General features: G+C 41.1%; 1 protein-coding gene across 3 annotated transcripts in view; it reads right to left on the bottom strand.

Moving 5' to 3' along the window:
• Positions 1-4,528: 4,528 nt before the first annotated feature.
• Positions 4,529-17,281, bottom strand: part of ranbp2 (RAN binding protein 2) — a 74,717-nt gene continuing 61,964 nt past the window's right edge. For all 3 annotated transcript variants that reach the window (XM_061926077.1, XM_072911995.1, XM_072911996.1), the window contains exons 26-29: positions 11,800-11,945; positions 7,653-7,926; positions 7,222-7,577; positions 4,529-5,183 (exon numbers count right to left, since the gene is read on the bottom strand). In XM_061926077.1, coding sequence (XP_061782061.1) covers positions 4,878-5,183; positions 7,222-7,577; positions 7,653-7,926; positions 11,800-11,945 — 1,082 coding nt within the window. In that variant the 3' untranslated portion in view covers positions 4,529-4,877. The remainder of the gene's footprint in view (positions 5,184-7,221; positions 7,578-7,652; positions 7,927-11,799; positions 11,946-17,281) is intronic.

Below are 17,281 nucleotides of genomic sequence, written 5' to 3'. Positions count from 1 at the left end.
TTAAAAAATATGTTTATTTTAAGGTAAGATACACATAATACAATTTATCTCTAGTCTGGATGATTTAGTTCTTGTCAACCTGTTGTCCTCCCGTCATAAAAAAAAAGGCTGTCCTCACTCAGGTGGAGCTGGAGGGGGCGTGGCCTCCAGCTCCGGCTGAAAATCGGGAGATTTTCGGGAGAATATTTGTCCCGGGAGGTTTTCGGGAGAGGTGCTGAATTTCGGGAGTCTCCCGGAAAATTCGGGAGGGTTGGCAAGTATGAAACCAGGGGAGGGCAATTAATTTTTACCGGGGGCCGCATGAGCACCCTGAGCACTGCTGGAGGGCCACACCGACAATATTTCAATTAAATTTTGCTCAAATTATTTTTGATATACCGTAAGATAAATAATAATAATAATTTAATTTAACCTAACTTTATACAAAAGCAGATTGCTTTTGATGGTTTTATTTTTAACACCGTCTTACACAACACTTCCTGATGTATAATACAATGCAAAAATGTCAATTTCTAATGCATCCTCTTTAAAAGTCCAACATTTTCCCCCGTCAGATTTGGACAACCATCTGTTGTCACACCCGCCAGCTCGTCCCATTTCAGTCCTACCAAGTCCAAACACGCATTTACCTATGTGAACAAGTCATTACCTGTGGTTGTCTCTTTAATTGACTGCATGGCTGCCGGCTCCTCCGTGATTTGAAAGTCTGCAGTTATCCCACGTAAGAAGATGAGCAGCTGGGCGGTGTCACGTACATCGCAGCTCTCATCCAAAGCCAGCGGAAAAACAGTCAAAGTCGACCGTTCTGTTCTTCAGCTGAAGCTCCAAGTTGCCAGCGATGGTCTCAACCCGCCTAGTTACAGTGCGTCGGGAGAGTGACACGTTCTCAAATGCGCCCTCTTCCAGTCCAATAAGCACTCCTTAATAAACTCTCCGTCAAAAAACGCCTTACTTTTTCTGGCGATTTTGTGAGAAATGACGAAACTTGTCCTGACAGCTGCATCTCTGGGGGTGTGAAATTTGGCAAAAAGTCCTTGTTGGGTTTGCAGTTTTACCATCAACGCATCAGCCTCCCTTGCACGCACTTCATCAGACTGATTCCGGTATTTTTCCTCGTGCTTCGTCGTGTAGTGGCGATTCAAATGATATTCTTTAAACACAGCAAGCTGTGTACCACAAATTAAGCACACGGCTTCACCTTTAATTTCTGTAAAGAAATACTTGGCAGTCCATGTCTTGTTGAAAACACGGCATTCGTCATCAACTTTTCTCTTTTTAGCGTCTCGGGGGTAATCACTTGTCGCTGTGCACCTTCACTCACAGGTTACACACGTCCATAAATAACACTTTTCAAAATAAAAGCAGCACAGTTGTATTGCACGCACGACATAGATGTTTTTTTAAATTGTATTTTGTAATTTGTGATTGCCGCTGTTCACATGCTTAACGGACCTCAATTTACCCAGGTCTGATTTAGATATTTTTCCATTTATCAAACCAATACATTATATGCATTTTTTCAACACTTAATTAAATATTTGGGTCAACTTCCGGTCTGTCAATATTAAGGCTGAAACGACGCGTCGACATAGTCGACGTCATCGGTTACGTAAATACGTCGACGCCGTTTTTGTGCGTCGGCGCGTCGCATATTTACGTCACACTACTTTACTGTCATGGCGGAGCGCAAAGCAGACGATGCGAGCGAGGGGAAAAAAGCACGCCAAAAGTCGTCAAAAGTGTGGGAGTATTTCAATAAACGGCCTAATAATGTTGTTGTATGCACACTGTGTCGAGCGGAAATGGCCTATCATAGCAGCACAACGGCTATGAACGAACATTTGAAAAGAAAACCCCCGACAGCGTTCTTGCCATCACCATCAACAACTCAATCGTCCGCGTGCGTATACGTTGTCATTATTACACAAAAACATGAATGTGTCATTTGTATCTGCGTTGTAAATTCATAAACTAAAGCACCGTTTCGCTCTGAGAGGCGCGTTTGGCGTGCCTGTTCAGTGTTTACAAAGACGCGCTCCTCTTTAACGCTGTGGAGAGGCGGCCGCAGCGGCGAGCGAGCGGCGAGGCGGGGCGCGCCGGGAGCGACGCCGCAATCGTGCCCAGGTGCGCGATCCGCGCAGTTGGAAGAGAAAAGACTTTGTGTAAAATTAAAAGATTGTAAACCTGGCAAAGCCGTCTGGCGTTCAGTCAGTCGGTCCTGAAAGAACCCCACGGCACAAGACGTGTCACAAACGCTAACGTTAATTAGTTGTGCAAATACCTTTTACAACATTAACAGTTACATATACTATGTACAAACGAACAATTAACTTTCACTTTAATCATACTATCATTGTTGTGTTATTAAGCAAAATAAGCAATACTTTTACTTTTGTTGAAATGTTTACACTGTACACTTTTTTGTATTGGATGTTTAGCTTTATTTTTGCACATTTTAGCAAATAAGCAATACTTTTACTTTTGTTGAAATGTTTACACTTGTTACAGAATATTTCCGTTTTGCACTTTTTTGTATTGGATGTTTATCTTTATTTTTGCACATTTTAAAGCAAAATAAGCAATACTTTTACTTTTGAAATGCTTATACTATTCCAGAATATTAAGATGTTTACTTTTATATTTGCACATTAAAAAGCAAATAAGCTACTTTTAATTTTGTTAAATGTTAAAAGTTTTAAATGTTTACATTGTTACAGAATATTTTGTCATGTTGTTGTCAATGTTGACTGAGTGGCCATACTTTTTTTTTTGTAAATAAAAGCCATGCCTTTTGAAAAAACTGGCCTACATTTATTTTTTCCTCTTCATTTTAAATTAAAAAAAAAAAATCGGTAAAAGGAAAAATAATCTATAGATTAATCGAAAAAATAATCTATAGATTAACCGATTAATCGAAAAAAAATAATCTATAGATTAATCGATAGAAAAATAATCGTTAGCTGCAGCCCTAGTCAATATAAAGTTATTTTTTATGTATTATGGCGTTTGGTGTGACAACACAAAATAAACAATATTCCCCCCCACAACATTTTTTTAAGTTGGATAATTGATGTGAAGGAGTTAAAGCCTTAAATAGGTCAATAAATCATTAAAAAACATGGACTTTAAGTCATTACTTTTTGATCAATGACAAAGTCCTACTAAAATCCTCAGGTATCCAAAAGGGTCCCACTCATATAATTGTTCAGCTCTGTCAATTATACATATACATAATTTTTGATATGGCAAACAAAAAATATGCAATATTTGTCCTCCAAAAAATGTCAAAGTGGAATATTTGATGTGACGTAAATGGAGCCTTCGATCAGTGTTTTTCAGCCACTTTGCCGCGGCACCCTAGTGAGATACAATCTGGTGTGCCGTGGGAGATGATCTAATTTCACCTATTTGGGTTAAAAATATTTTTTGCAAACCAGTAATTATAGTCTGCAAATGATGTGTTGTTGTTGAGCGTTGGTGCTGTCTAGAGCTCGGCAGAGTAAGCGTGTAATACTATTCCTTATCAGTAGGTGGCATCCGGTAGCTGATTGCTTTGTAGACTTCGGAAACGGCGGGAGGCAGCGTGCAGGTTAAAATAAAAAAATAAACAAAAAGGTGAGTGCCCCTAAGAAAAGGCATTAAAAGCGTAGGGAAGGCTATGCAGAACAAAACTAAAACTGAACAGGCTAAAAAGTAAACAAAAACAGAATGCTGGACGACAGCAAAGACTTACTTTACAGCGTGTGGAGCAAAGACGGCGCCCACAAAGTACATCCGAACATGACATGACAATCAACAATGTCCCCACGAAGAAGGATAGCAACAACTTAAATAGTCTTGATTGTTAAAACAAAGTAGATGCGGGGAATAGCCTTTAAGGACGACATGAAACTGCTACGGGAAAACACCAACTAAACAGGAAAATCCACCAAAATAGGAGCGCAAGACAATAAGTAAAACACTACACAGAGAAACAGCAAAAAACTCTAAATAAGTCAGGGTGTGATGTGACAAGTGGTGAGAGTACACCTACTTTGAGACAAGACCTATAGTGATGCATGCTTGATTATGGTTTAAAGTCGTATCCAACGACATTTTTCTCTCAACTGAGTTTCGTTTTTTAGTGATCTCTGCTGGTGGTGCCTCCGCATTTTTTTAATCCAAAAAAGGTTGAAAAACAGATAGGTCAATAATTCATAACATTGAATTTGATTCGTCATTTTTTTGAGCAATGACAATTCTACAGAAAAAAAAGCCTAAATGGCAAGCTTTGTGTTATTAGTCAACTTTGTCATGTTACATTTCACCTGTTTGGTCTTTTAATAACATTTCTTTTTGTAACAGTATTTTCAGAACATGCTTTGGACACCCCTGCATGACAGGATTATTTTCTTTTCTAGATGGTCGTACGAAGCATTTACCACAGGAAAAGAAGCCAAATCGTGGAGAATTCTGTACAAACGATAACCTAACTTTTTTATTAATGTTTATCACCTTAGCAACATGTCGTATTAAAGTATCCAGAGTATTAAATATCTACATGAAAACACTTTATTGTTTCTCATAATGACGGTGTACATAAACCTCAGTGAACGTGTGTCAGGGCACAAAGAATGAAATGACAGTCTAGCGCCATCTACAGGAAGTTGCACGGCTGTAAAGAAACAGTGCTACTCAAAAATGTGTGTAGAGTACCAGAGCATGCAAAACAAAAACACTTTTAAAAAAAGGTAATGTACAATTATACAATTACATTAGAGATTTTACTGTCAGACGATCAAAAGTGCCACCTCCCGTAATTTCTTAGCAAACTGATTTTGACACCTTATGACCACAGAAAGCTAATTCCATAAAGCAAGCTTCAAACCTGTAAAAGTCTACAACTGTCCACAGTCCATGATCATCAGCTTCTTAGTGGGGACGCCTCCCTTGGTGCCCAGCTCCCCCATGTGCTGCACAACATCCATGCCCTGTCGCACCCAGCCAAAAGCCACGTGCTTGAAGTCCAGGTGCTCGGCCTTTTTCAGCGTGATGAAGAACTGGGAGTTGTTGGTGTCACGGCCTCGGTTGGCCATGGACAGCACGCCCGGACCTGTGTGCCGGACGTCAAAGTTCTCGTCCTCAAACTTGGCGCCGTAGACGGACCGTCCACCCGTGCCGTCACCGTTGGTGATGTCGCCTCCCTGTGGGACCGGTGGAGAACGTATCAGAGGCAGTGCACGTGTGCTTTCACCACAGTTTTACTTGTGTCAAGTACCACGTTATATGGCTCTGAGCTATACGGCTGCCAAATTAGCTAAAAAAGTTAGCATGCTAATGTTAAGATTGAAAAATGCTAACGGTTAACATGTGTCAAGTACCAAGTTATATGGGAGATGTACGGCTGCAAAATTAGCTAAAAAAGTTAGCATGCTAATGTTAGCTTTGATAAATGCCAGCAGGTTATCATATGTCAAGTACCAAGTTATATGCCTCTGAGCTGTAAGGCTGCAAAATTAGCTAAAAAAGTTAGCATGCTAATGTTAGCATTGATAAATGCCAGCAGGTAAATATATGTCAAACACCAAGTTATTTGGCTTTGAGCTGCACGGCTGCAAAATTAGCTAAACAAGTTAGCATGCTAATGTTAGCATTGAAAAATGCCAGCAGGTTAACATATGTCAAATACCAAGTTATTTGGCTCTGAGCTGCACAGCTGCAAAATTAGCTTAAAAAGTTAGCATGCTAATGTTAGCATTGAAAAATGTCAGCAGGTTAACATGTGTCAAGTACCAAGTTATTTGGCTATGAGCTGCACGGCTGCAAAATTAGCTAAAAAAGTTAGCACGCTAATGTGAGCACTGAAAAATGCCAGTGGCTAATGTGTGTCAAGTACCAAGTTATTTGGCTCTAAGCTGTACGGCTGCAAAATTAGCTAAAAAAGTTAGCACGCTAATGTGAGCATTGTAAAATGCTAAGAGTTAACATGTGTCAAGTACAATGGTATTTGGCTCTGAGTTATACGGCTGTCAAATTAGCTAAAAAAGTTATCATTTTTCAATGCTAACATTAGCATGCTAACTTTTTTAAGCTAATTTTGCAGCCGCATAGCTCAGAGCCAAGTAACTTGGTACATGACACATGTTAACCGTTAGCATTTTTCAATGCTAACATTAGCATGCTAACATTAGCATGCTAACGGTTAACATGTATCAAGTACCAAGTTATTTGGCTCTGAGCTATACGGCTGCAAAATTAGCTAAAAATTTTTTAGCATGCTAATGTTAGCATTGTAAAATGCTAACGGTTAACATGTATCAAGTACCAAGTTATTTGGCTCTGAGCTATACGGCTGCAAAATTAGCTAAAAAAAATTTAGCATGCTAATGTTAGCATTGTAAAATGCTAACGGTTAACATGTGTCAAGTACCAAGTTATATGGCTCTGAGCAATACGGTTGCAAAATTAGCTAAAAAAGTTTGCATGCTAACAAGTAACATGTTTCAAGTAATGGCTAAGGTGCTACATGTAAAATTAGCTTAAAAAGTTTGCATGCTAACAATTAACATTTTTCAGGTATCGAGTAATGACTAAGGTGCTGCATGTAAAGTTAGCTAAAAACGTTGACATGCTAAAAGTTAGCATGTGTCAAGTATCAATCTATATGATTTTAAAGTGCTGCAAAATTAGCTAAAAACATTAGCATGTGTCAAGTATCAATATGACTAAGGTGTTGCAAAATTTGCTAAATACATTAGCAAGTGTCAAGTATCAAGTTTTATGGATTGAAGGTGCTGCAAAATTATCTAAAAAAAGTTTGCATGCTAAATACTAGCATGTGTCAAGTATCAATGTATATGATTTTAAAGTGCTGCAAAATTAGCTAAAAACATTAGCATGTGTCAAATATCAATATGACTAAGGTGTTGCAAAATTTCCTAAATACATTAGCAAGTGTCAAGTATCAAGTTATATGACTAAGGTGTTGCAAAATTAGCTAAAAACCTTAGCAAGTGTCAAGTTTTATGCATTGAAGGTGCTGCAAAATTATCTAAAAAAAGTTTGCATGCTAAATACTAGCATGTGTCAAGTATCAAGTTATATGGATCTAAGGTGTTGCAAAATTAGCTAAAAACCTTAGCATGTGTCAAGTATCAAGTTATACGACTCTAAGGTGTTGCAAAATTAGCTAAAAACCTTAGCATGTGTGAAGTATCTGTATGGCTGGAGGGTTCTCCTCACCTGACACATGAAGTCTGGTATGACCCGGTGGAAAATGGAGCCCAGTAGCCCAAAGCCTTTCTCGCCAGTGCAGAGAACCCTGAAGTTTTCTGCCGTCTTGGGAACAATGTGGGAGAAGAGCTCCATGGTGATGGTGCCAATAGGTTGGCTGTCGGCCTCCACGGTGAAGAACACCTGTGGGTTGGAGTCTCTGGAGTGCTCCTGAATCCTGGACATCATTGGTGAGACGCTACACGGGGCATCTCCGCTCGTTTGGCGTAAACGGCTTTGACACTCGCAGAAGGTCTTCCTGAAGGATTCCGTGATCTCTGGGGTCTTGAACTTGACCGCCAGCTGCTCTATGGAACCCTCGCCGTCTGGAAGGAGAAGGAAGGAAAGGCGTCAGGACCGTGGAAAAGATTGGTGTAACAAATACGATCTGTTGGGTGTACCCGAGTAGTCCGTAGCCACCCAGATTAGCGAATTAGTAGAGGTGTTCATGGGTTTGAGATCCATGGCTGGGGAGATGTTGTGGTTGGCGCACACTCGGAACACCTGCTCTCTTCTCATCAGGATTCGGTAGAAGTGTTTGGCTGGGTGGAAGAGGATCTTCAGGTCGCCGACCCCACGCTCCTTCCACTGGCTCAGTTCCCGGTCCCATCGATACAGTTTGGCACGCTCCTTGAAAAGGATTTCTTCATCCTCCTCTCCAGACTTCGTCTCCACCTGAGACAAGAGAACATGTTTAGTGGAGGAGGAAGGATTGTTTGCTCCACTGAGGCTTTAGTTAGTAAGAAGAACAGGTTACGCTAAAATACTTGGTGGAAGAACGCGGCATAAACCATTACTCAAACAAACTCATTAATTCCCCATTACTAAAATAATGGCTATCTAAAACCCCATTGTCTTTCTAAAGTGGTCATACAATTTGGGGATAGCAAACATGAGTTGCAGTGAACAGTGACAACAATACATTTTCCTCTTGTGCCAGACTGAGCTGTGTGTGTGTGTGTGTGTGTGTGTGTGTGTGTGTTATAGAGATGCGCGGATAGGCAATTATTTCATCCGCAACCGCATGACAAAAGTCGTCAACCATCCGCATCCACCCGAATTAACATTTAATCAACACCGCACCCGCCCGTTGTTATATATCTAATATAGACGATGCAAGGCATTAGTGAGGTTATAAAGCTTTTGCCTGTTAAAGAAAGGAGACTGATCCAATGCAGCAATCATCTGGGAGCCGCGTGGAGGTGCGATGTCCCTCGCACCTGCGGCGGCTCCACCCGGGCTCGCGCCCGAGGCTTCAGCGCGCACCGTGACACCGGCGACGGTCGGGTATGGGTCCGACGCTCCAGCGCCATCCATTTTCAGGGCTAGTTCATTCGGCAGCTGTGTGTGTGTGTGTGTGTGTGTGTGTGTGTGTGTGTGTGTGTTATAGAGATGCGCGGATAGGCAATTATTTCATCCGCAACCGCATCAGAAAGTCGTCAACCATCCGCCATCCACCCGATGTAACATTTGATCAGAACCGCACCCGCCCGTTGTTATATATCTAATATAGACGATGCAAGGCATTAGTGAGGTTATAAAGCTTTTGCCTGTTAAAGAAAGGAGACTGATCCAATGCAGCACAGACATTCGCGTGCCACGCTGTCACGACCCAGACGCACACCAGTGCGCAATCATATGGGAGCCGCGCTGAGCGCACCTCCAAGGCGTCTCGCTGCCGGCGACGGCCGGGTATGGGCCCGACGCTCCACCGCCATCCATTTTCAGGGCTAGTTGATTCGGCAGGTGGGTTGTTACTAGAGATGCGCGGATAGGCAATTATTTCATCCGCAACCGCATCAGAAAGTCGTCAACCATCCGCCATCCACCCGATGTAACATTTGATCAGAACCGCACCCGCCCGTTGTTATATATCTAATATAGACGATGCAAGGCATTAGTGAGGTTATAAAGCTTTTGCCTGTTAAAGAAAGGAGACTGATCCAATGCAGCACAGACATTCGCGTGCCACGCTGTCACGACCCAGACGCACACCAGTGCATAATCATATGGGAGCCGCGCTGAGCGCACCTCCAAGGCGTCTCGCTGCCGGCGACGGCCGGGTATGGGCCCGACGCTCCAGCGCCATCCATTTTCAGGGCTAGTTGATTCGGCAGGTGGGTTGTTACACACTCCTTAGCGGGTTCCGACTTCCATGGACACCGTCCTGCTGTCTATATCAACCAGGGTGAGCCCCACCCCTTTCGTGAGCGCACTGCACGCAGAGTGACCCGTTACGCGCCCCCGGCAACAGGGGTGGCGGGCAGGTAAGCTGCTTACCTGCTGCGCGTGACGCCGGCCGCGGCGTAGGCGGACGAGGCGGGGTGTCGTGCGGTGGGCGCGGTGGTGACCCTGGACGTGCGTCGGGCCCTTCTCGCGGATCACCTCAGTTACGGCTCCCGGTGGGGCCCTCTCGGGGGAAGGGGCCTCAGTCCCGGACCCCGGCGAGGCGTCCCTTCTCCGCTCCGTAAAAGTGTCCATCTCTTTTTTTTTTTTCTTCTTCTGTTGTGGCATAGGCTGCAGGTGCCTGCTCGTTTTTCGTATGTGGGTAACAACATTTAACTATGTACAGGTAAAAGCCAGTAAATTAGAATATTTTGAAAAACTTGATTTATTTCAGTAATTGCATTCAAAAGGTGTAACTTGTACATTATATTTATTCATTGCACACAGACTGATGCATTCAAATGTTTATTTCATTTAATTTTGATGATTTGAAGTGGCAACAAATGAAAATCCAAAATTCCGTGTGTCACAAAATTAGAATATTTCTTAAGGCTAATACAAAAAAGGGATTTTTAGAAATGTTGGCCAACTGAAAAGTATGAAAATGAAAAATATGAGCATGTACAATACTCAATACTTGGTTGGAGCTCCTTTTGCCTCAATTACTGCGTTAATGCGGCGTGGCATGGAGTCGATGAGTTTCTGGCACTGCTCAGGTGTTATGAGAGCCCAGGTTGCTCTGATAGTGGCCTTCAACTCTTCTGCGTTTTTGGGTCTGGCATTCTGCATCTTCCTTTTCACAATACCCCACAGATTTTCTATGGGGCTAAGGTCAGGGGAGTTGGCGGGCCAATTTAGAACAGAAATACCATGGTCCGTAAACCAGGCACGGGTAGATTTTGCGCTGTGTGCAGGCGCCAAGTCCTGTTGGAACTTGAAATCTCCATCTCCATAGAGCAGGTCAGCAGCAGGAAGCATGAAGTGCTCTAAAACTTGCTGGTAGACGGCTGCGTTGACCCTGGATCTCAGGAAACAGAGTGGACCGACACCAGCAGATGACATGGCACCCCAAACCATCACCCAACCATGCAAATTTTGCATTTCCTTTGGAAATCGAGGTCCCAGAGTCTGGAGGAAGACAGGAGAGGCACAGGATCCACATTGCCTGAAGTCTAGTGTAAAGTTTCCACCATCAGTGATGGTTTGGGGTGCCATGTCATCTGCTGGTGTCGGTCCACTCTGTTTCCTGAGATCCAGGGTCAACGCAGCCGTCTACCAGCAAGTTTTAGAGCACTTCATGCTTCCTGCTGCTGACCTGCTCTATGGAGATGGAGATTTCAAGTTCCAACAGGACTTGGCGCCTGCACACAGCGCAAAATCTACCCGTGCCTGGTTTACGGACCATGGTATTTCTGTTCTACATTGGCCCGCCAACTCCCCTGACCTTAGCCCCATAGAAAATCTGTGGGGTATTGTGAAAAGGAAGATGCAGAATGCCAGACCCAAAAACGCAGAAGAGTTGAAGGCCACTATCAGAGCAACCTGGGCTCTCATAACACCTGAGCAGTGCCAGAAACTCATCGACTCCATGCCACGCCGCATTAACGCAGTAATTGAGGCAAAAGGAGCTCCAACCAAGTATTGAGTATTGTACATGCTCATATTTTTCATTTTCATACTTTTCAGTTGGCCAACATTTCTAAAAATCCCTTTTTTGTATTAGCCTTAAGAAATATTCTAATTTTGTGACACACGGAATTTTGGATTTTCATTTGTTGCCACTTCAAATCATCAAAATTAAATGAAATAAACATTTGAATGCATCAGTCTGTGTGCAATGAATACATATAATGTACAAGTTACACCTTTTGAATGCAATTACTGAAATAAATCAAGCTTTTCAAAATATTCTAATTTACGGGCTTTTACCTGTATATATATTTCCGAATTGGTTTAACTGCCACCCGCCTGAATCTATCTAAAATCTAATTTTTTTTTATTTCAACCGCCCGACCCGACCCGCGGATAAAATCTAATTTTTTTTTATTTCAACCGCCCGAACCGCGGATAATCCGCGGACTCCGCGGTTGTGTCCGCAAACCGCGCATCTCTAGTGTGTTACTCCTCAAAGCAAGCTGGTGGTGACGTACACAACATTGTGACACATTTCACTATCAAACTTTCAGTGATTCATGTGGCCCAGCGGGCTTAAAACCAGGGGCTCCTGGCATCTTAAACAAACTTAGGCAGGAGAGTATCTTTGTCTTTTTGGAGATTACTTTTAGATCATTATTCCAGCAAGGCGACGTGTGAACAAAGTACCTCTGGCAGTGACACGATGGGTTCAAAATGTATGTCAACATTTTCAGGACCTTCCCCTTCTTCACTTCCGCCCTGGTTGTTATTGCCGTTTGATGCTGCCGCCCCAAATACTGCTGCACCTGCATTTGCCCAGGAGAAGTTGGAATCTACACACACACAAAAAAAAAACACAATCCATTTTAATTCATGTCAAATTCTTCAGTGATTTTGAAACTTGAAAAGGCTGAGATTTGAGGTTTTATTTTACACTTTAGTTATCGTATTTTCCGGATTATAAACCGCTACTTTTTTCCATTGCTTTGGACCGTGCAGCTTATGCAACGGTGCGGCTCATGTATGAATATTTCTTTGTTGGCCATGTTTTGTGTGCAATCAATATTGGCAACACCTCAACGATGGACGCTTTTGACCTCCCTCTCTCTGTCTCAACAACACCTGGTGTCGAACTCTTGTAGATCGGCCTCAGTCCATAAAAACATTACAACATCACACCCAAGATAATTGGGCATACATGCACCCACCCCCCTCCCCCACACCTTCACCACCGCTTGTTTGCTCCAACTCTCCCTCCCTCTGTTGCGAGTTTGTCGTGATTACATGTAACGTGTTTATGTGTGCATTGCAAATGAGGTTTTTTCCCTTGGACTCAGTCGGTCCAGCCTTTGACTGATATTTTTTTACTCTTCCCCCCTTTCCCAATATCACCTTTTTCCCACCTTTTTTTAAGGAGCGCCGTAAAAATGGCTGCTCCGTCGGCGGTCTGGTCTTGTCTCCCTGTAACGTATGTCTGCTCTCAGTGGGACTGTGCCGAAAATGTACTTTTCAGTTCTTATGTGTCTTGTGCATGTTAAGAATTGATAATAAATCATCTTGAATCTTGAATATCTTGCCCTATGAATCAATATTGTGAAATTTGACTATAATAAATCAATCCATAATCAATTTACATAGTTTTACCTAGTCCAATTCAGCAGTGTCTTAAGTTATTTTGTAACTTTACGGCAACTACTGCATGTAATAGAGCAGGGGTGCTCATTACGTCGATCGCGATCTACCGGTCGATCTCGGAGGGTGTGTCAGTCGATCACCAGCCAGGCATTAAAAAAAATAGTCCTAAAAATGAGCGATCATAAATCTTCACTATGACGTCACTTTCGTCACTTGATTGACATTCACGGTACCCGAGGGTCTTCTGAGATGACGCTGGCTGCTGCCAGCTCATTAAAATTACCGACTGGAAGGCGAGAAACACTTTATTTCAACAGACTCTGGCGCGGTACCTGTCGTCAAAACTCCAAAGACCGACTGCACAGTTGCACAATAAAAGCTCTGCTTCATCCTGCCTGCGCTACCAAAATAAGAGTCTCAGAAAGCTGGCGTGCACAAACTAGCAAGCTACGGAGTTTGCCGACAATGTATTTTTTGTAAAGTGTATACAAAGGAGTACGGAAGCTGGACAAATAAGATGCCAAAAACCAACCACTTTCATGTGGTATTGGACAGAAAGGAGGACTTTTTTTCTCCTCCATTCGAAAATGCGGACGTTATCATCACCACTGTCTGATTCCAATCAATGCAAGTCATCAGAATCAGATAATACACCAACTTATATTCTTGTCTTCATGAAAGAAAGGAATCTATATGTGTTAAACATGCTTGTTTTATCATTAAACACCTTTAATGTATTAACAATATTAACTATATGTGTTAAACATGCTTGCATTATCATTAAACACCTTTAACTTGTTAACAAAAACATGCTTGCTGTCTTATTTCATAAATAAGTAAATATAAATTATATATATGAATGAGGTAGATCCCCACGACTTGATCAATTGAAAAGTAGCTCGCCTGCAGAAAAAGTGTGAGCACCCCTGTAATAGAGGTTCAAACCTAGGGAGAGTCTCTATGACCTCAGAGGTTCAGCTGTCTTTCAGAACGCAAACATAAGAACGAGCTTAAAAAGTAGATGTGTTTCTGTCACGGGGGTTCAACTGTGGAACAGCTTGGATGATTCCTTAAAATGTTCCAGTTTCATTTACATTACACTTTAAGACCAATGTCATGGAAAAATATATCACTCTTGAATCAACACAGTAGTTAATACTACGATCAATGTTAATTACAAAATAAATGTGGGATATAAATAATAATGGAAGTATATAGTATATATGTATATAATTACCAATTATATACTATATATGTATATAGTATATAATTGGTACAAAGGTTTAACTAACACGTGTACAAGGATATTTCACATGTCTTTACTGTGTATATAATTGAACAGTGTTTATGTTGTGTACAAGGTGTATTTATAATATGTTGTGCACAGGAAATATCATTTTTGGAAGCTCATCTTGTATTTGACAATGTTTATAGCAGGGGTGCTCACACTTTTTCTGCAGGCGAGCTACTTTTCAATTGATCAAGTCGTGGGGATCTACCTCATTCATATATATCATTTATATTTACTTATTTATGAAATATATGTTTTTGTTAATAAGTTAAAGGTGTTTAATGATAATTCAATCATGTTTAACACATAGTTAATATTGTTAATAAATTAAAGGTGTTTAATGATAATACAAGAATGTTTAATACATATAGTTAATATTGTTAATAAATTAAAGGTGTTTAATGATAATACAAGTATATTTAATACATATAGTTAATATTGTTAACAAGTTAAAGGTGTTTAAAGATAATGCAAGCATGTTTAACACATAGTTAATATTGTTAACAAGTTAAAGGTGTTTAATGATAATACAAGCATGTTTAATAGATATAGTTAATATTATTAATAAGTTAAAGGTGTTTAAAGATAATACAAGCATGTTTAACACATATAGTTAATATTGTTAACAAGTTAAAGGTGTTTAATGATAATACAAGCATGTTTAACACATATAGTTAATATTGTTAATAAGTTAAAGGTGTTTAAAGATAATGCAGGCATGTTTAACACATATAGTTAATATTGTTAACAAGTTAAGGTGTTTAAAGATAATACAGGCATGTTTAACACATATAGATTACTTTCTTTCATGAAGACAAGAAAATAAGTTGGTGTATTACCTGATTCTGATGACTTGCATTGATTGGAATCAGACAGTGGTGCTAAAAACGTCCGCATTTTCGAATGGAGGTGAAAAAAGTCCTCCTTTCTGTCCAATACCACATGAAAGTGGTTGGTTTTTGGCATCTTATTTGTCCAGCTTCCGTACTTTGTATACACTTGACAAGAAATACATTGTCGGCAAACTCCGTAGCTTGCTAGCTTGTGCACGCCAGCTTTCTGAGACCCGTTTTGTAAGCGCAACTGTGCAGTCGGTCTTTGGAGTTTTGACGACAGGTACGGCGCAAGAGTCTGTTGAAATAAAGTGTTTCTCGCCTTCCAGTCGGTAATTTTAATGAGCTGGCAGCAGCCAGCGTCATCTCAGAAGACCCTCGGGTGCCGTGAATGTCAATCAAGTGACGAAAGTGACGTCATAGTGAAGATTTATGATCGCTAATTTTTAGGACTATTTTTTTAATGCCTGGCTGGTGATCGACTGACACACCCTCCGAGATCGACCGGTAGCTCGCGATCGACGTAATGAACACCCCTGGTTTATAGGGTTCGGCGCAATAAGTGTTCAACTTCAGCCTAAACCCTTTCGGTCTGCAACATTTTCAATTTATGAATGTACAACGGTTTGTTTATGTAAAACGGTTTGTTTATTTTGTTGACCACTGACCGAAGAAATAATAAACTAAAAAAATAAATTAAAAAAAATTAAAAAGTCAAACCCTAAATATAACAAGAAAACCACGAGCTTATTTGACCATTAATGGTTTAACACAACATATATGTTTCATACATATATATATATATATATTCTTGAAGTGTCCATTTTTTACAATTAATAGTTATATTGAATTTAAATTGCTCATCAGTTCATGGCATTTGTTTGGTATTCGGGCTTGTGACTCACAGCTCGCTGTCTTGACCCAGGGAGCACGTTCAAGACAACAATAGAACAATTTAGAGTCATATTGTTGTTACGATATAATAAACATTGAATGAAGCTAGCTAAATTGCTATCACTAGCCGACAACGCACGAAGCTACGGTGTGTCATTTTGTACTAAAAGTCATAAGGCTGGAAAGTTAGCGTACTGTAGAGGCATGTGCGTGAAGGTTAGATGTGTACTGGTAGAATCGTTGTCAAATGTGATAGCTGTCATTTGGTGTTCAATTTAACAGCACAATTTCAAACAAGTCAATTTAGAAAATGGTCAGTTGAAGTGACTCACATATGGCGTCACATTAGTGCCAAAAATCCGAGCGCATAAAAACTGTTATCGCGCGCTGATTCTCCACTTCGTGTGCGCGCGCGACACCCTTTTGCGCGCGCGTGGTGCCTTTTTGTGCGCGTGCGGTGCCTTTCTGTGCGTGCGCGGTGCCTTTTTGCGCGCTCTCTGTGTACTCTGGCATCTCTCCTCGCGCTGTCATGTTTCTTTTTGGCACTTTGGGGGCGGGTATGCTTAGACGACCCCTTCTTTCTGATTGGTCATGCGAAAAATGCTGAAAAATGCTCAGAGCCAATCAGAAGTATAGCAGGGCGGGTCATCGTCAATATGTATCAAGATTTACGGAGGAAGAAGTGGATAAAAAAAATGTCGCGCGCTGATGGTTATTTCATAGCACATAAACACAATACAGGGTAATACAAAATGTGACCCAAATAAATAATAAGACAACAAACACCATAATCACATCTTTCAGCCAGAACTGGTCCACCAGCAATAACATCCAACCATAACATTATTTTATATTTTCACTTCTTCTTGAACATTTGTTTTCTAATTTATGGAATTTATTTTGATTCAGCCATAAAATTAATGACATAATCTTTGAATTTTGTTTTTAAAATGTTAAAAATAGCTTTTAATAATGTATTCTGAAAAAGTTTAAAATAATCAGAGAACTGACTAACACTGACCCTACACAACTATGTTGCACAATTAAGTCTTTTTTTTTTAAAGCGAAAGAGGTAATTTCAACAGGTACAGCATCCTATGTCATATCTACATGTAATAAGATTTGTAACAAGGCAAACCGTTTGTAAATTGGTCGAAAATCGAGCAAGTTATGGTAATTTAATTAGTACATGTACCATTGACATCAATGTAATGATTGAGGCTGGATGTCCGAGGTAAGATGGCTACAACGTTGCTACGCTGGAGAATGATTGGTCATATGAAAAATGCTCACAGCCAATCAGAAAGGAGGGGCCGTCTAAGCATACCCGCCCCCAAAGTGCCAAAAAGAAACATGACAGCGCGAGGAGAGATGCCAGGAGTACACAGAGAGCGCGCAGAAAGGCACCGCGCGCGCGCAAAAGGGTGTCGCGCGCGCACACGAAGTGGAGAATCAGCGCGCGATAACAGTTTTTATGGGCTCGGATTTTTGGCACTAATGTGACGCCATACTCACA

This window comes from Nerophis lumbriciformis, linkage group LG31, assembly GCF_033978685.3.
Source record: "Nerophis lumbriciformis linkage group LG31, RoL_Nlum_v2.1, whole genome shotgun sequence".
Classification (NCBI taxonomy): domain Eukaryota; kingdom Metazoa; phylum Chordata; class Actinopteri; order Syngnathiformes; family Syngnathidae; genus Nerophis; species Nerophis lumbriciformis.
The sequence above is the reverse complement of the archived record's forward strand: the minus strand, read 5'-3'. Positions and strand labels throughout refer to the sequence as shown.